Source organism: Empidonax traillii, unplaced genomic scaffold, assembly GCF_003031625.1.
Source record: "Empidonax traillii isolate 1590-97213 ecotype Southwest subspecies unplaced genomic scaffold, ASM303162v1 scaffold108:size1079785, whole genome shotgun sequence".
NCBI classification, from domain to species: Eukaryota; Metazoa; Chordata; class Aves; order Passeriformes; family Tyrannidae; genus Empidonax; species Empidonax traillii.
The window spans coordinates 813,744-838,800 of NW_020955301.1; the positions used below are offsets into that span (position 1 = coordinate 813,744).

Sequence of the window (25,057 nt, forward strand, 5' to 3'; positions counted from 1 at the left end):
GTAAGGTGGGTGGAGAAGGGGAAGTGTGTGGTCTTACCTGAACATCAAAAGACTCTCGTCATGTGCTACACCTCAGGAAGAGGTTACAGGTGCAGTGTCTGCAGCAGTAGGTCACACCTGGTTTTCTCGTCATCTTTTGATTGTAAATACACCAGTGGCTGAGTTACTCTGGATGTGAAATATGACTTAATTTTTCTAATGGCGAGCTTTGTGGTCAGATTAGAAATGGCAGTATAACCACTGGATCTTAAAACTGCAAACAAGCAAAAAAATCAAACTTCTACCTTAAGTTAGCTCCATTTTTTCATGCTCACCACGTACAAACAATACATGCTACATTTCAGTTCTCACAGGCAGTTTTCAAGTCTGTTAAATAGGAAAATTCTCAATTGTGAATGTAGCTCTTTCTGGGCTTTTTCTACCATTTATGCCTGCAGGCTGGATAGAAGGCAGCCATTCTCTTGTGTTGGCAGAAAAATGACTGTTCACCTCCATTTCATTTTGTGCTTAGTCAAAAAATCCCTGTAAAGCCTTTGAGCTATGCCTATTACTGTAAGGGTGTCCTAAAAAACTAGCAGAAAAAGGACATAGCCCTGGGGTTTGGTGGGGTCTTAGTTCCAAGCCAGACTGATACCCTGCGCAGCTTAAGATATTCTGATGTTGGTGACAGTGTCTTGAGACAGTTTTTTCTGCTAATATCTTCATCTTTGCAATCAGCATTTCCTAATGGAAAAAACAGTGTTGTCTGAACACTTCAAATCCATTCTAGCTTTTTCTCTTACTAGATACTAAATAACATACTTCTTCACAGCTTCTGTTTCTGAAAGCAGAAGCTGTCTAGAAGTTGTGGGCCTATACTCCATTACTTGCTTGTGGTCACAGCAATACTTTGGTGTGTACTTTCCTACTCTTCTTATTGGAAGAGCAGTTCAGACTTGCTCCAGAAAAATCACTGTTGGGACAATATTTCTCTGATGCATAAAGAATTTCAGCTGTATCTTGTGTATTTAAAACAGCATGGAAGGAATTTTCCCATCATCTGTTCTCTTTTTCTGGCATTTACTGGCTGTCAGGTCTCCTTTGCTTCTGGGAAGCTTCGGTCTTTTTAATTCTTGTTATTTCCCCATTTACTGGATCTGCCACAAGGTAAGTTAGTCAGTGAGGTTATTAGCAAGCCTGTGAGGAACTCTTGTAGTTCTTGAAGGTTTTGACCATAAAGTGTTGAGGAAGAGACAAAAGACCAAAATATTCTGTGGTGGGATTGGGGACACAACTGCAGCAGTGAGTTCAAGACTGGAGCGTGCTGCTGTGTGGAGGGCAGGGGACTTCAGAAAGGTGAGTGCCCTGCTTTTCTTCCACTTCATAGTTTCCTTGCAGGAATAACAGTTGCCATGTGTAATAACGGTTGTAACTAATTTCCAAGACTGGAAGTGCTAATAATGTATTAATTAAAATGTGAGTGAAAGAGGACTCAACAAGAGGAGCCGGTGGGTGATCGAAGGAGGCTGTGAGCCCATGGAGAGCCTGCACCTATAGTAAGTTCCTGGCAGGATCTGCGGCCCCTTGAAGAGAGGAGTCCTCCCTGGAGCAGGTGTGCTGGCAGAACCTGACCTTGTAGAGGACCCATGCTGGAGCACCCTGTTAAAGGACGGCACTCCATGAAGGGAGAGGGCAGTTGCGCCTCTTCAGCAATGAACAATTGCTGAACAGATGATTTAGAAGCTTTGCATCACTGCAATCAATCTTAATTCAGCTAGACAATGAAGAAAACACCTTCAAAGTTGCTTAGCTAAGTTATGAATAGGTTTTTCTCTTTTTGCTTAATTTGTGGGAAAACTGATTCTCTGACACTTGACCACAGCAGGAAAAGGAAGGGAATGCAGTAACCTTGAGGCCTGTATTTCCCTGAAAAGCAAATCACTGGCATTAACTAAATTACTGCCTAGTTTTGTGGCTACACCTCTACTCTGCAAGAGTAGAATTGCAAAGTAGCATTCAGCCCTAGATGGTAAGTGATGAAACCTGTCCATAATTAGCATTACAATTTCCAGAGAGTCTGCTTTTCCTAATTTATTTTTAGTAATGGTACTCATGAAAAGGCAACACAGCAAGACTTTCGGATACATTCCAGCCCTTCATCCAACCAACAAATGTCTACAGAAGCTAAAAATAAAACCACCCAGAAACAGACCACAAAGTCTGAAAAGTAGAACTTTATTAACAAGCACTTGAAACAAGAAACTGGTCTTTCTGAATAAAGCTGTCATGTTCATGATTCTAATCAGACCCATAGGATGTCTCTGTTACTATGACAGTGCACTGTTTCCCGGGCCATTGCCACCTGTGGGCACCGTAACACACACTGCTGCCACAGCGCTCTCTTTTGTAAAGGAGTATTCCATAATCAAAGGTTCTGGTGCTGTCATTCAGACAAAACGTCTGAGGAATACAAGAGGTGTTAAGATGAGAGGTAAATGAAATCTACCACGTGGGATCAAAAAGGTTAAATCTATCCTGTGGTAAGGAGACTAGAAATTGTCTCATGGAAGTAAAAAATACTTTGTTGCTGCAGTCCTTGCTAAATACATTTGACGGGAGGTCTTAAATTGCTCATTTCAAGGTACATTTACTTACTAGTAAATGAAGTTACTCAAGTTATTTCTTATTAACAGGGGCAGCTGAGTGTTAAGCAAACATTATGACTAATTGTCTTGATAGAATTTTGTTCTTCACCATCAACCATCAGTCAGTGATACAGTGATATACACCTCTCAGTGGGAAAGATTTGTACCTGGCTTTAAAAAAGAAGCAGAAATTAGTATAGGAGAGCTTCTTCCTTTTCAAACACACAAAGAAGAATTACTCAACTACAAAGAAATTACATGTTGTCAAGAAAAATCAGAAAACAAGTCCTGAAGAGAATACAGTTTTGTTTTATAAGGAACTGAACAATAGACTGCAGAAATCTGATGAAAGTAGTTCACATAAAAGCGCAGGCACTGAAGTAATGAGAACAAGAACTGCTCAGCAATATCAAACTGAAATGCTGATCTTGTCCTGAAAACAGTTTAGCTACACATCTGCTGGCTATGTAAGGAAACACAGATGAAAAAACTGCATTTCACTTACAACCCTTTGTTTCCAAAACAGCCCACTACTAACTATTAATAATTTAAATAAGCTGTACTGTTAATCTTGATGTAGAGAGACACTGTGGTTAAAACTATCATCAGAGCAATAATACTTTCCTTCATTTTAGCTGAGAAAATACTATTCCACAGCTGCTAAACAAAGAAGGGATTAACACTGGTAGAAGCAGTCTTTGTAGAGAGTTCCAAGAGCAGATGGAGGTCCCAAAGCTCATGGGTTTCTGAAGAGAATCCAAAACTACTGTATCTTCACAAAGTTGTGATACTTACAGTTCTTCAGAACAATGATGATATTCAGTTATTTTGCATGTGTTTGTCTCTCCAGTGCTGCTTCCATTCGACTTTGTTTTAAACCCTATAGGATACAATTTAGGATAATCTTGGTTTTGCTAATATGGAAGTAAAAACTAGAGTGGCAGAACAAAAATATTTCTGAACAATCTTTTTCAGTCCTTCACGAATCACAAATAGCTTTTAACTCTCTGTGGAAAGCAGAATGGGCAGTTTAAAAAAGGACAGAAGCCAAACTACGTGTGTTCTTTATAATCAGCCACTCTACAGAATAATTTCAAGTATGTATTTCTTGTTCTGTTGTAAGAAGATTAAAGCAATCCACAATTACATGTAATCTGAAACAAGAAATCCCCAAACTAGTCATTTGAAGATATCCTATGGCATCAAACCCTCCCTATCTTCCTCATTTTCTTTCTTCCTAAGTGCACAGAGGAAAATATGAATCAGTAACACAGGTGACAGCTTCTGCTGGGCCTTCACATTCACATGAAACAATTACTCATGAAAAGTCTCTGCAAAAATGCCAAATGCATACTGGCTCATGTGACTGCTACTCAACACAACAACACTTAAACAATGCAAATTACCCTTAAAATGTAGCAATTGTAAATTAATATAAGAGATCTAAAAACCAGCCCTCCCTATCTAACTCTTTGCTGCAAACAGCAGCAGCAAAATTCCAAAGACACTTCAAAACAAAGAGTGGCACGTACCAGGTAATACCCAGTGTGATAACCGCTCATGTACCAGGCTATCAACATGCTCCCCAGTGCTTCGTCGTCCTCAGGACAGTCTGGCCTCATAGGTGGTGGAGGAGGAATCAACTAAGAAATCACAAAGGAAATGTCTTTGTTTCAATAGGGTGCATCCCAGGTTAGAGAGCAACCAATTCCAAAAGGCTGAAACATAAAACTGGAAAATGGGAACATATCCTGTGTTCTCTGAAAAATAAGATGCTTTCTGAACACGTGTAATTTCCATAGCCTGGGAGAAACAGGATTCCTGTAGCTTGTGCACAAATTTATTAGGGGGAAATATTATCTGCTTCAGGGAAATACCGCTGATTTAAGGTATAGTTTCTTCAAATAATTTTCCCTTTGATATTCTTACCAACAGCTTCACTGCCACAAAACTGAATGCAAACTGGGCCTTGTTCCTTAGATCACTGCAACTATTGTAACTTACACATGAAAAATACAGGCTCTAACAAACGTGTTCTGAAAACACAGGCAAGTGAGCATATTCAGTGAGAAAACCTGAGATCACCAACACCTTTCTTCCTCATGCTCCCACCACTTACCGGTGGTCCTGCTGGGAAAGGTGGCGGCCAGCAAGATAAAAATGATGGTGGTGTCTTGCATTTTGATCCAGGCTACATAGAAAAAAAAAAAAACAAAACCAAAACAAATTAAAAAGGAAACTGGCGTATTAGTATTTTACTTAAGAGAATTATGTGAAGCAATTCACATACCTTAAAATTTAAGGCAACACACCCCAGCAACTTAATGAAAATACACCCAGTAGCTATTTCTGTGGCATAGTCCATGACTTGAATAGTACAGCTTACATTACACGTGTCACTGAGGTAAACAGGGCTGAAACGGGGTTCTAGTTAATACATGCACTTTTAAAAAGCTTTTCCTAAATGGAAGTCAGTTATTGCACCCTCACAGAAAGAAACATATCTAATAAGCACACGGGGAAACAGATAATTTCTCTGCTCCTGTCTGGCTGGGGGCACAAGTTGACTAAATTCCATTACACTGGTGAATGTCTTAAAAAAGATCTTAGACACAAATCTATTGATATGAAGGAAAAAAAGATTAAACAAAACCTTATAAAGAAATTTTGTCCAAACAATAATATTTAGAAAACATAATGCTGAGTTCAACTGCGCTATTACTTAAGACTCCTACACCACAGGAAAATTTAAGGGTGTATCAATATCCCATCCCTCATAATTCAGTAGAGAAGCTGAAAGGTTCTATGACATGTGGACATCAGTTTTGATGCCTTCAAAGTCCCAAGTTTTGAAACATACCAACTGACTAGAAAAAGTGAAATCTTAAAACATCAACAGCACTATCCCAGTCCAGGGAGAAACTTCCCTCTTGGAAGTCACATGGCAACTGTGAAGCAAGTGTTACCTAGGCAGCAGAAAGCTTTCCCCAGTAGACAGCACTGCAAAGGGCTACGCTGTAGCCAGATTATCACAAAATGGCAAACCACCAGGTTCTACCATGCATATCTGTACATCCCTTCTCAAAATGCGGCAACTGAACTCTAGACAATGGTAAATATAATGCTACTGTCTCAGTATTCACAACAATATCAGGCTTAACAATGGTATGTGAATTATTTCAGATAAGGCTGAGCTTACCCTTCCCAGGCCTGGGATTGGTGGTGGTGGTGGTGGTGGTGTGGGAAATCGCAGGTTTTGAGGGGAGAATCTTGCTTTTGTGCAGTTGTTTTTGTTTCGAGGTGACTGGGAAGATTTTTCACTTTCATCTGTTGAATATGGAGTCTCATTTTCATTCTAGAAAACCAAGACATTTTTAGAAAATGCACTAAACAGGAGTTCACAGCTGGCAGTTTTAGTGTGAAAAAGCCTGGAAAGTCCCATTCACATCCTTCCCTCTCCTTAGTCCTCCCAGTCCTACTCAGGAATGATTTTATAATCTCACAAATTTATCTGCTCCCCATTTTAGCTATGTTTTCTTTCCTTAGTAAATTTCTTGTTGTCCCCTCCCTTTCTTTCATGCTGAGTTAAAGAACTAAAGGGACCCTTTCATTCCTTCCATCAGCTTGTGTCCGTTCACAACACAATCCTGCACCGATTCTCTCTGAACACCAAGAGTGCCACCAGACATACTGAGAGAAGCTGATTGTCTCGTTTTCTCTTTCCTTTACACAAGCATGAAGAAGCGTCCCTCACCTCCCCAGAATTCCCCGTCCCATTTACTGTTTCATCGCTGGCTGGAGGAAGTAGATCAGACAGGTTCTGCTCCTCCTGATTCCCGTATCCCGTGTAGGTAACAACACACGTGCCTCTCTTCTGGTTGATGGAGGCAATAGTTGCCAGGTACAAATTGCCATCCTCAGACCAAACAGCACTGCAGCTGTCACCAACCTTCCACTGCAACATAAGCAACCTCTTGTCAATACCTACACCAACAAGGTGCCTTTTCCTAAAATTACTTCTTGTCCCAGCCACGAGAAAGATGACGCCCACCTACAGTGCGGGTTTTGTTTGTATTTTGTGAAACTGCTCAATGTAACCTATAAATAAGCTTTATAACGTTATCACCCCCACCCCAAAATGTTACTGCCAAGCTGAAGAAGCTACTTCTGAGCACCGCAGAGCAGTACAACACGCAGCACAAGCACGACCGGCATGCACAGGCGAGCGGACCTGTTTCAAAGGCGCCGCGTTGCTCTTCTTTCTATTCCTGTTCTTTTTATGGTTTTTCCTCTTTATCACCATGCGCTGCTCCTGCTTATCAGAGGGCTCCGAGCACTCCCCATTCTTTAAGGCGTTCTTCGGGGAAAGAAAGGGGGAAAACAATGAACGCCAATCCAGCGGCCTCAGCCCCCACAGCGAGGCCCCGGCCGCGCGGACCCCGTACCTTGAAGGAGGCCACCGCCTTGTCGTAGGCCTTGATGAGGGCCGTGTCGTCCCAGATGTCGGAGTCGTCGCTCTGCGGAGGGCACAGCGCCAGTTACGCCGGTTATCCCGGTTATCCCGGCTATCCCGCTCCCGCCCCCGCGCCCGCCGCGCTCCCCACCTGGCCGGTGCCGCGCCGGAACAGCACCGCGTCCGCCATGCCCGCGCCCGGCTCCGGTTCCGGCCCCGCCTCCCGGTCCCTTCCCTTTCCCCTTCCCCTTCCCCTTCCCCTTCCCATTCCCGTGCCCGCCGGACCCGCCCCCGCCTCCGTCTCATGAGGGACCGCGGCGGGTCCGAGCCCAGGAGCAGAGAGAGTAGGAATTCCTGCTGTATCCAGTGCTGGGCTCCTCAGTGCAAGAAAGAACAAGGAGCTGTCGGGGAGGGCCCAGCCTGTTTAGCCCAGAGAAGAGACGACTGAGAGGGGATCTCGTTAGTGCAGTTCAGTGTCTCAAAGGCAGGCGCCAGACTGTTTTCTCGATGGTTCCCACTGGCAGGACGAGGAGCAAAGGCCATAAACTAGCCCACAAGAGGTTCCATCTCGGAGAGCTTCTTCGCGCTGAGGGTGGCGGAGCACTGGAACGGGCTGCCCGGGGAAGTCATGGAGTCTCCATCTCTGGAGACATTAAAATCCCACCTGGACGCATTCCTGTGTAACCTGCTCTAGGTAACCCTGCCTTGGCAGGGGGGTTTGGACTGAAGGATCTCCAGAGATCCCTTCCGACCCTAAAAATTCTGTGAACTTGCCTAATTTCTCACCAGCTGTAGGTATTATGGTGCCAGAACCAGCTACGTTTTCCTTCCAGCCCTCCTCAAGCTATGTCGGGGGCCTGTTAACAAACAGCGAATGCACTGAAATATGATAAAGCTGAGACATGCAAAGGCTTCAAAGGTTGTCTCTTTAGAGATTGAGAACAGCTGCCGAGGAGCACATTTAGCACAGTGTGCAGCTGCAGGTTAAGCTCTGGGTGGCAAAATCCCTGGGCAAGGGGCCAGGAACTGCACAGGCACCTGTGGCCCAGCCAGGGACCAGACACTGGCACAGCAGGAGTCGAGGACCCCCAGACTTTCCCCCCCGTAGACTGTGTGGGTATAAAAGCCCAAGGTTTCCCTTGTTCAGAGTCCCTCCTTGGAGGCACCAGCCTGAGCTGTTGTTTTGTTATTTAGTTATTGCACCAAAGATTAGGTTATATTAAGGATCAGGACATCTGAGACTCTTGCTGTGGGAAACCTGGTCTGTGTGAGTGTGGGGTGTGTAGGTGTGAAGGGGCTTTGGTCTCAGCTCAGGTGGTGTGAGAGTGACTGCCAGAGTGGCTGCTGGATGTTTAGACAGAGAAGTTTCCCTAAGTGTTCTCCTTTAGTCAGCACACAATACACTCAAGCATGCCTATGAAGCAAGGGCTGAGTTTTCTCACACCAACTTTTACTCCTGAGGCAAGTTTAAACACTAATTTAAAATAGTTTTAGTGATGCAGCGATTTCAAGAGCTGCTGACACTGCAATTCATTATTATCAAGCCTGCAGCTTCTCTAAAAGTTAGTATCAGCACTAGATTCTGTCAGTTCTGTACACCAACAAAGTCTGCAATTCAACAGGCAACTTTGTCTATAGTGCAGACTTACACTGCACGGGATATTGCTTATAATATGCATTTGTTATAAACTTTATTTATATTACACTTACATACATGTTCTGCGTTTATCCACAATGTTATCCATTCCTTGTGTTCCTGGTAACTTCAAGCATAGCCACTTCAGGTTAGACAGTATTTCATGCAACATTTTATTGTAAAAATATTTCAAGATGAGATTTACAGTTCAGACCTCTGTAAAGTTAAGCACATTCTGAACGAAGCTGTACTTTCAGGAACTGAGACAACCATATCTGGTCGAACTGCAGATTTTCAGAAATCCTGTTACTGGAACCATTAAGTAAAACTAACAAATGCAGCAAAAGCTGGAGTAAAGTTACTGCTTGGTACTTTTATTCATACACATGCAGAAGAGTGTAGTCAGTTTTGAAACAGCACTCCAGACAACTAAGCCTACGGTAACCAGAAAATACTCTACACTAATCCTAGTTGAACAACTCTGCACAATAAATGTTTAATCATTTAATGGCCGGACACTTCTATAAATGATCTTTGATCTTCCAGGCCCTTCTGCTTCGTCGACGCCCTCTGTCTTATCCATAGGGGCAGCTCATTTTGCTCCTGCCTGCAGAGATTTCCTTTCATTAGCTGCCTTTTGCTTTTGCTGCATGATTTCAGAGTCTCTGTGAAGAAAAGAAGTTGGATATCAGACACTGGCTCACAGTTTTTCTAAGCAGAGTCTCCTCCAGTTTATTTTTGCCCTTTGGTAGCTTCCTCTTCAAGATGAGAAAAAGGTTAGAACAGAACTTCTCAGTAAGCCATGAGCACACTATTTTTATCACCCCGTGTTTTTTCTGTGCATGCCATGAGGCAGACAAGTTACCTGATTAGCAGACATTATATAATTCTTTCAGTTTTAGAAGTAAAGGACACAATAGATCAAATGTCTTCAAGAAAGCATTACACAATCTTTTCCTGTTTGTACCAGGCAAAAAGCTGCTCAAAAGAAAGAAAATCTTTATAGGACTTAAAAAACCCAAACAACCCTATTTAACAGCAGATAGAGCAAAACTTCATCCACGGTTTATGCTTTGGCACGTGACTGGACCATGAATCAAAGCAAAGTACTTAAGTGCTGTTTCAGCTAAGACACTGGATTATTTCTGACCCATTTCCCCCTCCTTTTCTGCCCAACCATTTCACTCAGCTTTGCTAGATCTCACCTCTGTTTTCTCTGGGAAGCAGACAAGCTATCCTCTTTCCTTTTGCCTTTGTGGATCTCCTGAGTTTTCTTCAGGTTCTTTTGGCGGGCAAGTTCACGCTGGTTCCCACCTGTAAGATAAAATACAGTTAAGCAGTTACTACCACTTTGTTTTTTTCCCCACACCTTTTGCCTGTGTAAAAGTCTGTTATAAAGGTGGTGTGGTATGGCACAATCTGTAGAGCTGGTATGGCTGCATATTCCATAACTGTCCCCCTCAGGAGCACAATGGGAGAAATTAAAGCCTGTTAGTTCTTACATGTACAATTCTATAGGTCATGTCCAGGAGTTATCAAAATTCATTTTAACATTTCTTACAGAAATAAAGTGCAGTTTGCCATGAAAAACTGAAGGAAGGCCATCACACAACAGCCTGGACAAAATGATATCAGTAACTCATCTAAAAGATGAGACAAAAAACAAGACTCTAAAAGATGAGACTCTAAAACAAGAGTCATCATCTCAAACAAATTCCAGCATCCAGTATAGCTTACAAATTAATTCTAGACCGAAACAACAGCATTAAAATTAATTACACTCAAATACTATTGAAGAGGTGCCCTCAAAAAGATGTTTTTGTTTGAAATCAAGTGCTGTACTTTAGCATGGCCTTAGCAATTGATTAGCATAACTTTCAACAAAAGTGGGAAGAGTAACATTATATATATATATACACATATAGGGATAAAGACACAAAACCACATCACTGTCAGTACAGAGAACACCTTTTCAGGGAACAGACAACCTACCCCAGGACTACCAACCCCATGAGCAGCCAACAAGTGAGGCCATGCAATCTGTTTGGTCAGACAAGGTTCCTGAGGGCATGACATCAAAACCCTCCATCTACATACTCAGGGTTTTCCAGGCAATGGCCACAGCTATCACAGTTACAAACTCTTTTGCACTAGTTGGCAATCTTTCCTCAGTATTCTCCTCCTTACAGCTCTAGTCTTCTCTAACCTGCCAGAACTGGTTCACTGGCTTGCTATTTCTCCTTGTTCTTCTCCTTTTGGACTCAAAGTGTTCCAGATATGCTGGGCATAATCACTTGTGCTTTTAAACAATATAGATCATATTTTTCTGTGCTCAAAAACGAAAACTCCATCTACCCATAATTTCTGTTGTGTCTCTCTGGTCTCTCTCCAGCCTACCTATGTCACCTTTCAGTCTTGAAGCCAAAAATCTCTCCAGTCTTCATGTGCCTGTGATTTCTGGTATATGGAAGCAGTTTAGTACTAGGTCAATTTTAAACAGCAACCTGCTGATATCATCCATAGCTCTGTATTCACTCCATCTCTGAGCTGACAAAGGTACCTGCCACATCAACAAGCAGGCAAGAGCTACCCCGCAGAAGCAGGGGTTTGTGCATTCTTCACAACACTACGTGTACTGCCAGTGAGAGGTGCCAGAAGCCCAAGTGAAAACAGCCTGTTATGCCTGCTGCTTCCTGAGGGCTGCTCCTGCCTTGGAAAGTACGCCTCATCTGTGACAGGACATCAGGTACTACCTTTTGAGAAAGCAAAGAGAACTTCTGCTCATCCTCCTTATCATCCTGTCCCTAAAGATTATCTAGAAGAAGGGCAGCTGTTTGTTCAGGGACTGAAGTGAAACAGCTCTCTATCTCTGGCAGCACCAGTGTTGATTAGAACTTGATGACTCATGAGCAGATGATACATTCCAAGCTATAAATGGTTCCTGAGTTTTGTGGTGCTCAGGAGGCAGGAACGTCATACAAACGATTCAGCAGAAACAAAAGAGCTCTTCTGTGGTGGTTTAGAAAAAAAAAAAAATCAAAATCAAGTATCTTCTTTTATCATGAAAAAAAAGAAGGGGAGTCAAAACACATTGCTATTGCCAGAATTCATAAAGCAATTACCCTCCACCCTTAACCTCAGGCACTTCCTTCCTTTACAAGTGAACACCATGCATGGTCTCTGCAGATTTATTCCGTGCACACGGGGAGGTTGTAAACTTAAGAGCTAAACACAGTGGCATCACTGAAAAGCCTGGCTGTCACTTCTGCACAGCAAAGCAGAGCAAGTGAAAAAGCTGAGCAATACAAAATGCATAGAATACACATAGCAATACACAAAGCATAGAAGACCAAATAACTATCTGGAAAGAAACTTACTTGTACCACCCCTGCTTCCAAGTAAACATTTCCAAGGACTATTTGGCCCCATTACTTCACCTGGGATGCTCAATGAGTATCCCTAGCTTCAAGCGAGCCAGCGCTGTTTTCTACATTCCATAACATCAACCTAAATCTTCCATGAAATTGTTCTAGCACAAGACAATTCAGCTTTCTGTAATGTGAAATTCAAGCATGAACTACCCTGTAAAGGCCAGTATACACCTCCTGCTTACACCTATGCCTAAAGCATCCTCATCCTTGCCTGCCTGTGTAAGACAAATGCCTTCGTTCGACCTGTCCTTGCTCTCCCAACTCCGGGGAAAAAAAAATACAAGAAAAAAAAGCCCTAAACCTGCCCCTTCCTCACATTTAAAATCTGTTCTGTGCACAAACTGTTTATGATCCAGGTCTTCAGCTGCGCTTCCTGCAGCAGAGTGGCTTCAAAACTGTGTATTTTTTTAAGCAACTGAGTGTTGCAAGCACAGCCTCAGTTAAATATAAGCAATTTCTGTTCTGCCAAGCACAACACGCAGGAGGCACAGGAGCAGCCTCAGAGGGAGCATCCTGGCTCGGTTCACAGTTCTCCGCCATTTTAGAGCGGGTCTCCCAACAACGATGCTGTTGAACACGGTGATGATTTACCAAGTCCTGCGGCCCTTTCAACCACAGCCTTCACAACCGCAACTTAAGTAGTGTAGTACTGAGTATTCAGCACTGATGTAAAAGCCCTTTATTTCCACTCCTGGGCGGCAGCGGGGACTGAAACGGAGCGTGGCTGTTGTTCCAGTCCATCGCCACCTTTATTCCTCCGTCCCGCCCCGCAGCACAGCTGCGCCAGGAGGCGGGGGAGGATGTTTTCGCCTCCAGCTCCAGACGGTGGCAGGGCTGGCAAGAAGCCTCAGCCCCAGCGCCCCACGCACTGTCTACGGGCAGGACTTGGCTAAGGAGGGGACGCTAAGCCCGCAGAGACCCAGACATGGCAGCGGCACCACAAGCGCGGTGGACTGCCGAGCCCCGACCGACCCCCGGCTGGGCTGCCGTCGGTGTCGCGCCCAGGCCTGGAGGCGACCGGAGCAGCGGCCCAGGTCCCACCGCCCCCTCCGCTCCCCGACAGAACCACGGGCCAGCCCCCCTGAACCCCACCGCCACTCACGGGTCATGGCGAAACGCTCAGGCCACGCGCCACCGACACTGACACCCCCACCGACACCCCCAAGGCCTGCCGAGACACTCCTCCGCTCCCACAGCCGCAACCGTCTGACGGGCCGCCCGTCGCCGCCGGCCCTTATGAAACCTCGCTGACCGCTGACGTCACGGCGCCGCGCGACCCCGGCCCAATCAGCGGGAGGGCCCGTGGGCTGCCGCGGAGCGTCTCCGCGGGCCGGGGCATGGGGGGAGATGGGGAGCGGCTCTGTTTAACGGGCTGGTCACGGCAGGCGAAGCGAGTGCCTGAAAAGCAGTTTAGGGACGTCTCGGCTGAGGGGTGAAGCGTCTTTGGATCTCCCGGCCGTTACAGGCTGTTTCGGTGCGGCTGTCCGTTTCCCCGCACGGGCTCTCCCCCCCGCCTCCCCTCCTCGATGCGCCCGCCGGCGCACGCCGATGACGTCTCTGGGGCGCGCCGCCGGGGCGGCACGGCGTGAGGCGCCGGGGCTCGCGGCAGTGCCGGGCCGCGCGCGGGCGGGCGGGCGCGCGCCTCCCCCGGGAGCGCCGCCATGTTCCGGCGGGCCCGGCTCGCCGTGCGGCCCAACGTGCGCGCCCCGGGCAGGGCCCCGGGCACCGGCACTGCCACCGCCTCTGGCACAGGCACTGCCACCGGCACCGATGGGGTGGGCGCGGAGCCACCGGAACCCCCGGGCTCCCCGGCGGTGGACGGACCAGGGGCCGCGGCAGGAGCGGCGGAGGCGCGGCGCGCCGAGAGGTGAGTCCCGCCGAGCTCGGGCCGGTGAGGCCGCGTGTGGGCCCGCGAGTCCCCGGGATCGCCCTGCGCGGGGTGGGGAGGCCGGGGCGGCGCTGGGGGCTCTCCGTAGCGCAGGCTGTGATGCCCCGTCCCGGCTGGGTTTGGGGACCCGTCCCCGAGACCTCCTGGGAGACCCCGCTCCCGGGACACTGGAAGTAGCACTTATTGCTGTGGTCTAATTGGCACACTGGTGTTTGGCCGTACGTTTGGTTCGATGATCTCGGAGGTCTTTTCAGACCTCATTGATTCTGTAAGTTAAGAGTGCGAAGGAGGGGCCCGGCGCGGTCTGACACTCGGTTCCTGGCTCTGGCAGCAGCCGGGAGCCCCGGTCTGCTGCGTGCAGCAAAAATTCCTTGTGCTCCGTGAGCGGCTGACTTTGATTCTGCATTCCTGCAGCGCTTCCTCCTTTGTATTCGCTTCTCCACGCGTTAGCGAGAGAAGACCTTCTGGCATTTTTCCTTTTCCACCGTTCAGTTTTTTAAGCGCTTTTTACTGTGATACAAGCGCAAAGTCGGTCGCAGGACCAGTCCTTGAGGACCTCCCTGCTGTGGGTTAACCCTGGCTGGATGCTAAGCCCTTGCTTGCTTCATCACGGCCCTCCTCCCTCCCGTGGGATGGGCAGCAAGTCAAAAGGGCGAGAGTGCAAGAACTCCTCTGTCAAGATAAAGGCAATGTAATATGTACAGCAAAAGATGTGCGAGTACATGTGAACTCGTTTACCACTTCCCGTCATCAGACAGGTATTTTACTGTCTCCAGGAAAGCAGGGCTCCATTATGTGTAACAGTTGCTTGGGGAGCAAAAACGTCCTAACTCCAAATGTCGTCCTTTCTTCCTTCTTCCCCAGCTTTTGCTGAGGAGCACGATACCACACGGCGTGGGATATCCCTTTGGTCATTTGGGGTCAGCTCTCCCCGCTGTGTTGCCTCCCAGCTTCTTACCCATCCCCAGTCTGCTCAGACATGGGGCAGCATGAGAGAAGACCTTGGTACTATTTAATCATTGCTCAGCAGTAGCTGGAACATGGGTGGGCTGTCGGTGCTCTTGTGGTCACAAATCTGAAACAGCAGATGAGCCCCTGTGAAAGGGGTTAACTCTGTCCCCACCAAAACCAGTATAGACCAGCTTTTCAGGAAATTTCCCCAGTCTGACATTTGCTTTTCACAACAACCTCACCACCTTTAAGTAGTTGGGTTTGCATCTTTCATGAATACCTCTGTTCTTTTGGTTGAAGCTTGTCCTTTATATTAGTGTGAAAAGGTCTTACAGTCTTCTGTTTCTTGTGACTAGAAATTCTGATAATCAGGGTAGTTGGCATGGCATGTCTTTAGGAAACCCATGCTGCCTCTTTTTCAGGTTGTATCTTACATCTTCACTTCTTTTGCATTGTGCATTAAGGATGTTTTCCTTTCAGGTTTTATTTATAAAATTCATGTGTTACAAAGATTACGTTACTGGATCTTTTGCGATCTGATGCTTTGTTCTTAAATGAAAACATTCTCAGTATTTTTCACTTTTGCGATACTGTTACTGATTCAGGGGATTTATTAAAGACTTTTGTATTTGTAATTTAACCAGTACTTTGGTGGAATATAACTTTAGGTTTGAAAATTAGATACTGGTGCCGTTCTGAAAGGCACTCTGATCAGACCTTTGCAATATAACCTGATGACAAGGTGACCCACCCAGCTGATCAAGGGAAGCCATTTGACGTAATCTTTTTGGATTTCAGTAAACCTTCAATACTGTCTCTCACAGTGTCCTTCTGGACAAACTGTCCAACCCACAGCTGGATAAACACACCGTGTGGTGGGTGAGCAATTGGCTCATGGGTTGAGCACAGAGGGTAACAGTGAATGGGTGACATCAGACTGGTGACCTGTCACTGGTTGGGTTCCACAGGGCTCCATGTTGGGCCCTGTGCTCTTCAACATCTTCATAAATGACTTGGACAGAGGACTGGAAGGGATACTGAGCACGTTTGCAGATGACACAAAACTGTGAGGAGCTGTTGACACCCTCACAGGCAGGGAGGCCCTGCAGAGAGACCTCAGCAAATTGAGGACTGGGCAATCACCAACCAGATGAAGTTCAACAGGGGGATGTGCTGGATTCTGCCCCTGGGATGGGGCAACCCTGGATGTACAGACAGAGTGGGGAATGAGATGCTGGAAAGCAGCGCCACAGAAAGGGCCCTGGGTGTCCTGGTGGATGGCAGGTTGAATGTGAGTCAGCAGTGCCCTGGCAGCCAGGAGGGCCCACCCTGTCCTGGGGGGCATCAGGCAAAGCATCACCAGCCAGTCGAGGGAGGGGATTGTCCCGCTCTGCTCTGCCCTGGGGCAGCCTCACCTGGAATATTGTGTGCAGTTTGGGCATCACAGTGTAAGTAAGATATTGAGCTATTAGAGAGTATCCAGAGAAGGGCAAGTGTGATGAAGGATCTGGAGGAGAAACTGCATGAGGAGTGTCTGAGGACACTTGGTCTGTTCAGCCTGGAGAAGAGCAAACTTAGGGGAGAGCTCATTGCAGTTACAACTTCCTTATGAGGGGAAGAGGAGGGGCAGGTACTGGTCTCTTCTCTGTGATGACCAGTGACAGACCTGAGGAAACACCATGAAGCTGAGTCAGGAAAGTGTTTTTCACCCAAAGGGTGGTTCACTGGAACAGGCCCCAGGGAAGTGGTCACAGCGCCAAGCCTGACCATTCAAGAAGCTCTCAGGCCCATGTTGTGACCCTGTGCAGGGCCAGGAGCTGGACTTCGATGATCCTTGTGGGTCCCTTCTATGTCAGGATATTCTGTGATTCTGAATAATGGGCACATAAAATATTTTTCTCAATAAATTTGAAAAACACCTGAACTTATAAATCCACAAAACCATACCCTTCTGTTAAAAAAAAGTAGAGCAGTTGTAAGAGGTAGAAAAGTGTTTTAAAATTGTTCATGTTGAATGTGGTGTACAAACCTCTTCAGTTTGACACCACTTTGGAAGGTGTGGGATGTCTAAGGGTGAGCTTCTTTGGAGAAGTGAGGATTTGGAAAATGTTCCTCTTAGAAGAAGAGACCTATGAACCACTGGAGAACTATGGTGGGTTCCACAACTCAGCTGGATAGAGAAGGTGGTATCCAACATGAAATGCTGGGAGAATCCCAGGGGAACATAGAGTCCTGGGAGCAAGTAGAAAAGGCACAGGTGAGAGCTACTCCCTTCCTTGCCCTGTTTGGTCACCCCAAGTTCCACTAAAAAGCTGGCTCTCAAAGTTCTTGGTTGCTTTTGAAGGTGTACAGCAACCAAATAGGAGACAACAAATAGGGATTTTTTGCAGAGCAGACGGTGTTAGCTTTTTTGGGGAGCTCTAGATACCTCCCTAGGTGATGCATTTTAGAAATTGGCTATCTGGGTGTCTCTGTCTCTGAGGAAGAGTGGATTGGAAGGAAGTCACACAATTTGATTTCCTGGGTGAGGTATTTGATGACATATAACACAACGCGTGTGTTGTGTAGTGTGCAAGAAAAGTAAAGGTAAGTGTAAAAATGTCTTGCATATTTATCCTTCCAAATTACAGCATTCCTTCACAGCTGCTCAAACCTGTGTCTGTAGCATTGGTTACTTTATTGTTTTCTGTATGCTGAATGGGTTTTGTTAATTATCAGGGAAATGAAAAATTTCAAAGCGTAAGATAATTCTTAACAGCTAAATGCAAACACATTATGTTGCAGCATTTGCCTGAATCACAGGCAGTAGCTGGAGAGCATTCAGAAAAGTTTCTCTGCGTGTTTGTGTTTTCCTCACGTTCCCTGAAAGGCATTTGTACCTGACCATTTTTGAAAATGGCTGAGTGAACTGTGGGTGTGGTTGTCCTCGTATACAGAAGCAGGGCATAGTTCCAATGTAAAATTAAAAAAAGCCCTCTTTATGACTCACTTGTAGTTTTGCTGCAGTCTTACTGTGAGCAACAGCCACGAAGCTGAACCCTGGAGGAGTCAGCAGATTTGGGAAGATCGTAATTGTTGGCAACTTTACTTGCACTTTGAAAACGATTTTGGCATAAATGATGGGAAAAGTACTTATATAAGAAAGCTTTCCAGGGAAGCTAAGAGTTGTTGGCATGTTAAGTGTAAGCAGCAGCCAATTTGACTGCCGAAGTTTTTCTGGAATTCACAGTTTACATATCATCTGCTTGCACATGGGTACGTGAGAGGAGTGTTAACGTTTATTGTAATAAAAATCATCAAACTGCTTTTTGCATACAGCTTTATTAATATGTTTTTAATGTATCACCTGTGTTATGTGGGTTGTTCTTTACAGAGCTTTATTGTACTGGTATTTTTAGCTCAAAGGAGAGAGCCTTCCAAAAAAAGAAGTGGGAGATGGGGACATGTTATTGTTGCAGGGTAGTTGATGAGTAATTAATATTAGAAAATAATATGCCAGTTCTTATAGCTGATTAGAAGTACCACTACAGGTTGATTCTAGCGTGGGTTTTTTTGTGTATAACAATTTTCCTGTAGCACGGGGCTTATACTGATTGGCCCATAAACATATCCTGAAAGTAAGAGTAAAAAATCTGTCACCATAAAGTACTTTATGGTAATCTCTTAAATTTTCCAGCGATGGCAAGGCTGATGGTTCCAGTGATGCTGGGGAAGGTAGTAAACCTGCAGAGATGCCTACACAGAGAAGAAAACGGATCTCCACCATGCCAAATCTTGTCAAACCCAGAGCTGGACCTTCATCGGCTCTGCGTTCTGCACCAAAACTGCAGAGGCGAACATCACAGGCTCCTGATGGCAATGTTTCACTTCAGAAGGATTCCCCCGTGTCAGAAAAGAGTAGTGCTGAAAGCTCTTTAAAGTCTCCCGTGCTTCCTGAGAAGAAAACACCTGTGCCACAAGTGCCACAGTTTTCACCACTAAAAAAATCGGTGAATAAAGAGCAAACTGTAGGTGTAGCTGCTCAGAAAAGTGATGATAGTTTACAGAAGAATGTACCCTCTCCCCTCAAGGAGAGACCAACACAGGAAAGATCACAAACACAGGAGGAAAAGCTGCCTGTGAAACCTTCTCCTGAAAAAGACAAACGAATGTGTTCTGACCGCGAGAGGATCCTCAAGGCTCGGAAGCTGAGAGAAATGCTTAAAGAAGAGCTGAAGAAAGAGCGGATGGTAAGGCCTCTGTGTTGAGCAGTGCTGGTCTGTAAAGGGCAGGGCGTGTGATTCACCTTGCATGCTCTACCTCTTTGTGACAGTGTTTTGTGGTGGTTGTCAGCTGCTCAGTATAGTAGTCTGTGATGGGTTTATTCTGTTTAGAAGCAGTAGTAGAACTTTGTCCACTAACAATATTAATCTCTCCAGAAATTGTGTATTGTTTCATTTGACTAGACCCACAGATCTTTTTGACATTACACCTAGTATTATTTTATAGTCAGCATTCCAATTTTAAAGTTTCACAGTTGGTACTTAAGTAGAGAAGTGTGCTGTAAGAAGCTTGCATTTGGTATTTCTCATGCTATTTTGAGTGGATCATTGTCAGAGTTCTGTAATTTTGAATAACTTTTAACTTACTGAATTTCTCTGAAAGGGTGTCTTTGCCCTCCTGACAAAGGGACACTTTTAATATAATCGTATTTTAGTCCTTGGGGGTGTGTGTTAGCAACAGAACTCCCTGAATGGGGTTCATAAACAAACAAAAATATTAATTTGTGAAATGTAAAGTACTTCCAGGGTGAATCTGAGTGGGTTTGTTTTTATTTTTGCTATGGAAGAAGTTGAAACACAGGCCTCCAATAATCGAAGGGCGTTCTCCACCAGATCGTTCTAAAATGACCATGAGAGACCTGATATACTATCTACCGGAAAACAATCCTATGAAGTAAGTATGACTACTTCTTCTCTCTCCTTAGGCTAAATTATTTTTCTACCTGTCTGATACTTAAATCTGGAGTATTAGCACAGATGCAGTGTTGTTGTAATGGTAACAAAAGCTTCTAGATATTTCACATCTACTTAATCCTCATACAGAAATGAGAATGGAGCTTAGTGTGCTCGTTGAAATACACAAACATGAACCTGTCCCAAGTATTAATTTATCTCTGGAGAAATACAGAATAGTAGAATTAATTTTTTTTTTCCAAATTACCTGCTGTGAGACTTTTAGTTACGGCTGCTAGGGATGTCATGATTGCCTGCCAGGTCTAGTGGACTCAGGGAGCCAAGCATTTCTCCTTCCAGGTGCTGAAGTGCAAAATGCACTGCAAGACCCGCGAGGTCTTTCCATTCTGTCTGGATGGATGTAGCTGCCGTTCTGTTCACATGTTTCACCAGCAGCAAGGCTGAGGGAGCATCCCAGAGGTGCACAGAGACAGGGAGCACTAATGCAGCTGGCTGCACAGACTGCCACAGGCAGAGCAGGGCCTTTTTCCTGCAGCTGCCAAAAACAATAACATAAATACAAGTACGGTTATCCGAATCCTGTTCTTTGCCTTTGTAGCTGGTTCTGTCTGTTACCACCTGCTTGTTAATGTTTGTGTGTTTAGGTGTTTTATTGATTGTTTTCCTTATTATTTTTTCTTTTACACTGAATAGTCCTTCAGGAGGTAATGAGCAAGATACTCTTATATTCTCTGTACTCTTACAATGGTTTACTGCTTGAAATGTCTTTTTTGTCCTTGCTGGCACAAGAAAGAGCAAAATTCATTAAGCATTAAGTGGTTGTTTAGTTAGATTTAAGTCTAGATGTGATACAAAGAATGGACCAAAAAAAAAAAAAAAAGCTTTGTGGTTTTTTGTCTATTATCTGGTAAAAGCCAGGTTTGTAGAGTCAAGCAGAAATGTATCTATATAAACAATCATCTCAAACTTTTTATGAAATTCCAGGTCTTCACTGGCAGAAGAAAAGAGAACAGAAAAAAATTCTGCACTGAGTCAAATGAGAGGGTAAGTCTTGGTGGTGAAGTATAGTCAAAAATTTTCTGGTGTTAAAAACCCAGGTTTCTGTGGTAATACAGTGTAAGTCTATTTTTTTAATGTTTCAATATCACAGCTCTTATTTATAAGAAATTGTAATTTGGGAATGTAGGCTGGTTAAATAACATTTTCTTTCAGTATTACATTTTTACATATTTCCGTTTTACAATAGAATGAAAAGCAGGTTTCAGAGTTTGTGTATTGACTGACTTGTTGATGTGTTGCATTGCTGAGTGGTTCATTAAATTGTTGTATGTCTGGCATACTGAGCAGCAATTCAAAACTATTTTTACTCCCTGTCTTAAAAATTGTAGACAGGAGGAGAAAAGTACTCTTGATCATGAAGAAGAGGAGGAGGAAGAAGAAGAGAATGGGGAGGAGAGTCAGGATGGCCCGCTTCTAGTTCCTCGTGTGAAAGTAGCAGAAGATGGTTCAATTATTCTGGATGAAGAAAGGTAACAAATCCTGTGCCTGTGTCATGGATGATACATACTGCATTGCAGCTTAGCTGGGGGATAGAGAAGAGTTCTACTTTGGCCTGGAGCAAGCAGGAGTGTATTTATGTGTTTAGAGTTGAAATGCACTGACTTAGGAAACAGTGCAAGTATGTGGCAAAATAGGAACAGCTCAGTAGTGGCAGTAGTGGCAGACTCTAGGAGAAATGATTTTGGAGAAAGAGATAAAGAGGAAGATGTATTTCATTAGAGGGAATGAACACAGGGGACTTGTCAAACTTTCAAATGTCTTCTATTTGGCTGACTGGTTTGTTTCTTAGTGTGTATCTGCTCACTGTTACTTGATTTTCAGTATGATTTGCTCCAGCTTTGCATCTTGCATGTTGCTGCTTTGTTCTGCCAGTGTTTTCAGAAACTCTGCTTATCATATGACTTTTTAAAAGTAGATTATTGAATTATTGAGTTCCACAAAAGTATTATTAGCATGAAATTTAGTCCAAGGTTTAAGGCCTTAGAACAGACCTGGTAAAAGAATTTGAAAGTGTTCTAGAAGGATATTGGGAGGCTCTTGTGGTTTTGCAAAATAAATTTCTTGAATTTTAAGAAGTCTTTTTTTTAAGATACTTTGTTATGTCTGTCTGTACTATAGCTTTTAAAAAGGAAAAAGCAAATTTACTTTCACAGGCTGAGTAGGGTAGTGATTTCCTGCTGCATCCTCCCATTAAAGTACATGTTAGCATAATTAATAATATTGATTACAAAGTACAAATACTCACTTGTGGCATGAAAACTTTTAATATCTGTCTTATAAACAGCTGCTATGTGTCTTCATAGCAATATTTTCAGATAAGTTGCTTTGTGTGTTTGCTTTTCCAGCTTAACTGTAGAAGTTCTAAGAACAAAAGGTCCGTGTGTTGTAGAAGAAAATGATCCCATCTTTGAGCGTGGCTCTACAACTACATATTCCAGCTTCAGGAAAAGTTTTTACACAAAACCATGGTCAAATAAAGGTGAGTATATTTTTGGTCTGAAATTTCGAGTCTGCAGAAAAGTCTTAGTTTTCCACCTATGCTTTATACCAATGGAGTAAATGGGTCTACTTATGTGTCATGTAGTGTCAACCCTCCCAACTCCTACAGTAAGAAGAGCTGTGATATTTACTGTGAAAATTGGCATTTTTAAAAAACCCAGTGCTTTATGATACATAGGCTGCCTGTCAGTTTTTTCTGTCATGGATGTTTAGATGATGAAAGATGCCGGTCTGCTTTATCAAAAGCGTAGTTTTGGATTCTGGTGTACAGATATTTGAGCTCTGTATGGAACAGTTAGTTCTTCTTAATTTGATTATTCCAACCTGGGCAGGAGTTAATCATAGAAGGTATCTCTGGACTGATTTCAGTGCAAATAGACCTCTGTTCATATGAGTGGGTGGGTTGTGGTTTTCTTATTACTCCCACTGTGAATTGATTATTATCTCTAGGCTGACAACACCGTGTAAGACTTCTTACAGTTGGGAAGGACTTTTTACACCTGTAGATGGAAAAGTTAAGCTTCAGAATTCACTGTGCTCCTTTCAGAGATAATTGACTGTGCGCTCTTTCCCTGTTAAATAACAGTGGTGTTTTACGTGGTGTTTTTCTGATTTCTGTGTCCCAGGTTGGACTTGGCTCCCAGCCAAGTGCCTGGACCCCGGGGACAAAACCTTCCCCCTCCCTTTCACTTTCTCCCAGCTGACCGGAAAAAAAACCAAAAGAACCCAAACCGAATAAATTTTAAATGAAAGATTTATATATATATATATATATATAGAAAACTATATACACACTACCAACCAAAGGGAACTCCCCAAAAGGGAAAGGGAAGGGAAAGGGAAAAGGGAAAAAAGGACAAAAAGGGATACAAAAGGGACAAAAAGGGACAAAAAGTTAAATACTCCCCTCGAGAGGAAGCGAGCCACCCCACACAGCTACCACAGCACTGTCCGCCTCTCAAGGCCAACCAGACACGCCAGGCCTCACTCCCTCACCCGGGCAGAGCGACAGTAGAGTTACCTCCACCTTGGGTCTGCCGGAAGAAAGAGAGTGAGAGCTTCCTCTCTCTCCTTAATTATACTCTTGCTTACGTAAAAATCGTATGGAATACTGGGAACATGACCTTAGTTCCTTGGTTACAACCTGATCACCAAGGAAGGCCTAGATTCAAAACCACTACATTTCTGTTTGTGCTTGTGTTCACAATAAAAATGGACAATGACAATCTAGGGATTGGTTAGCTTTGATTTTCTGGCTTTACAAAATGTATCTCTCACTTTGCAGTTTTAATAGATTTGATGATTCTTTCTGTTGACAGTTCATTCAGCAGGTGTTACTAGAGGTACGTAGGTAAAATAACACACATACTCCAGCTCAGCTGGACTTGCACCTGCAGTAGATAACCTTGAAGTCACTGATCTCATGGCACTAAGAGTTTACAAGGTGTTTTTATTTCTGATAGGAAGAAGGGTGGTTTAGTAAATGCTTAAATGTGTATAATATTTTTTTTTATTTTTATTTCTCTAGAAACAGATATGTTCTTTTTAGCTATCAGCATGGTAGGAACAGACTTCTCCTTGATTGGACGGCTGTTTCCTCACAGAGCCAGAGCAGAAATTAAGGTAAAAATTAAAGCACTCAATAAAGCAATTAAATGCCTGGTTTTACGTTTCTTTTTCTCGTTTGTATTCCATGCTTCTTCTGTTAGTAAGGATAATTTTGATGCTACTGTCTCTGTAGTAATGCTTCCTTTAATACCTGTTTCAAGAGGTTGTAAATATCTGAAACATTGATTGGCTGGTTGAATTTCCATCCATGTATCTAGTAAATCTAACATAGTTAGACACAGTTTGTCTTTATTTTGAATGAAGAATGCTGATAAGCATAAGTGGCTGTTTGGTGGGGGTCTTCTGTGTTGTTTCTTTTGTGGCATACAACTGGGAAAGTCCTTAATATTTCAAACCTTGCTCAGATTGAAAGTCAGGACAAAGGTGTTGAAAGTAATAAAAGAAGTATAGCTGGTGATATCTACTGGTGACACTTTTTATATATAAAAATTATTAAAAACTTTTGTTCTGTGAGTGTATGTAAATTCAACAACTTTAGTTGGCTTTCATTGAAGGCTTATCTTAATCTGCCATTTTGTATAACATACTATTACATTTCTTGCTTAATGAAAAAGGCAACTGTATGTTTGCTTTTAGAACAAGTTCAAACGTGAGGAGAAAGCTAATGGATGGAGAATAGACAAAGCTTTCAGTAAGTAAAGTAAATGTACTCCACCCTACAATGAGTCATTAAATGGTAGTCTATTTTCACAGTAATTTTTGTGCTTTGCCTTGCTTGAAGTAATTATAAGAAAGTTTTTGCTCACACGTTAGTCCAGAAGCTGTAGAGTCTTAGATTTTTATAACAGGCATGGTTCACAGTAAAGATTCAAGGTTTATCTTCTGTCTTTTTAAGATGTCTGCTTAACAAGATTAATATAAACTTTCCTATATAAATTCAGTTGAAGATTATTCTGATTCATAGGAATTTCTAGCACAGTTATTTATTGTA

At 43.8% G+C, this 25,057-nt stretch overlaps 3 protein-coding genes across 7 annotated transcripts in view; 1 reads left to right on the top strand and 2 right to left on the bottom strand.

Moving 5' to 3' along the window:
• Positions 1 to 2,193: 2,193 nt before the first annotated feature.
• On the bottom strand, positions 2,194 to 7,291 carry SMN1 (survival of motor neuron 1, telomeric). Of its 5 annotated transcripts, none has more exons than XM_027882637.1 (9): positions 7,229 to 7,291; positions 7,070 to 7,141; positions 6,856 to 6,981; positions 6,406 to 6,579; positions 5,824 to 5,979; positions 4,744 to 4,815; positions 4,157 to 4,267; positions 3,420 to 3,504; positions 2,194 to 2,795 (listed from the first exon to the last, which is right to left on the bottom strand). In XM_027882637.1, exons 1-8 carry the CDS (start codon positions 7,265 to 7,267, stop codon positions 3,448 to 3,450), a joined length of 807 nt encoding a protein of 268 aa, XP_027738438.1. In that variant the 5' UTR covers positions 7,268 to 7,291; the 3' UTR covers positions 2,194 to 2,795; positions 3,420 to 3,447. The 5 variants fall into 5 exon arrangements, with proteins under 5 accessions (XP_027738438.1, XP_027738436.1, XP_027738437.1 ...); XM_027882635.1 differs by having other exon boundaries at positions 6,379 to 6,579; XM_027882636.1 differs by having other exon boundaries at positions 6,844 to 6,981.
• A 1,565-nt stretch (positions 7,292 to 8,856) lies between these two features.
• On the bottom strand, positions 8,857 to 13,433 carry LOC114056947 (small EDRK-rich factor 1-like). The gene is made up of 3 exons (XM_027882622.1): positions 13,247 to 13,433; positions 9,919 to 10,027; positions 8,857 to 9,378 (listed from the first exon to the last, which is right to left on the bottom strand). The coding sequence occupies exons 1-3, from the start codon at positions 13,251 to 13,253 to the stop codon at positions 9,306 to 9,308; spliced, it is 189 nt and encodes a 62-aa protein (XP_027738423.1). The 5' UTR covers positions 13,254 to 13,433; the 3' UTR covers positions 8,857 to 9,305.
• A 372-nt stretch (positions 13,434 to 13,805) lies between these two features.
• Positions 13,806 to 25,057, top strand: part of BDP1 (B double prime 1, subunit of RNA polymerase III transcription initiation factor IIIB) — a 56,431-nt gene continuing 45,179 nt past the window's right edge. The window contains exons 1-8 of the mRNA XM_027882620.1: positions 13,806 to 14,011; positions 18,660 to 19,212; positions 19,812 to 19,918; positions 20,923 to 20,982; positions 21,327 to 21,467; positions 22,344 to 22,477; positions 24,026 to 24,120; positions 24,703 to 24,757. Coding sequence (XP_027738421.1) covers positions 13,806 to 14,011; positions 18,660 to 19,212; positions 19,812 to 19,918; positions 20,923 to 20,982; positions 21,327 to 21,467; positions 22,344 to 22,477; positions 24,026 to 24,120; positions 24,703 to 24,757 — 1,351 coding nt within the window. The remainder of the gene's footprint in view (positions 14,012 to 18,659; positions 19,213 to 19,811; positions 19,919 to 20,922; positions 20,983 to 21,326; positions 21,468 to 22,343; positions 22,478 to 24,025; positions 24,121 to 24,702; positions 24,758 to 25,057) is intronic.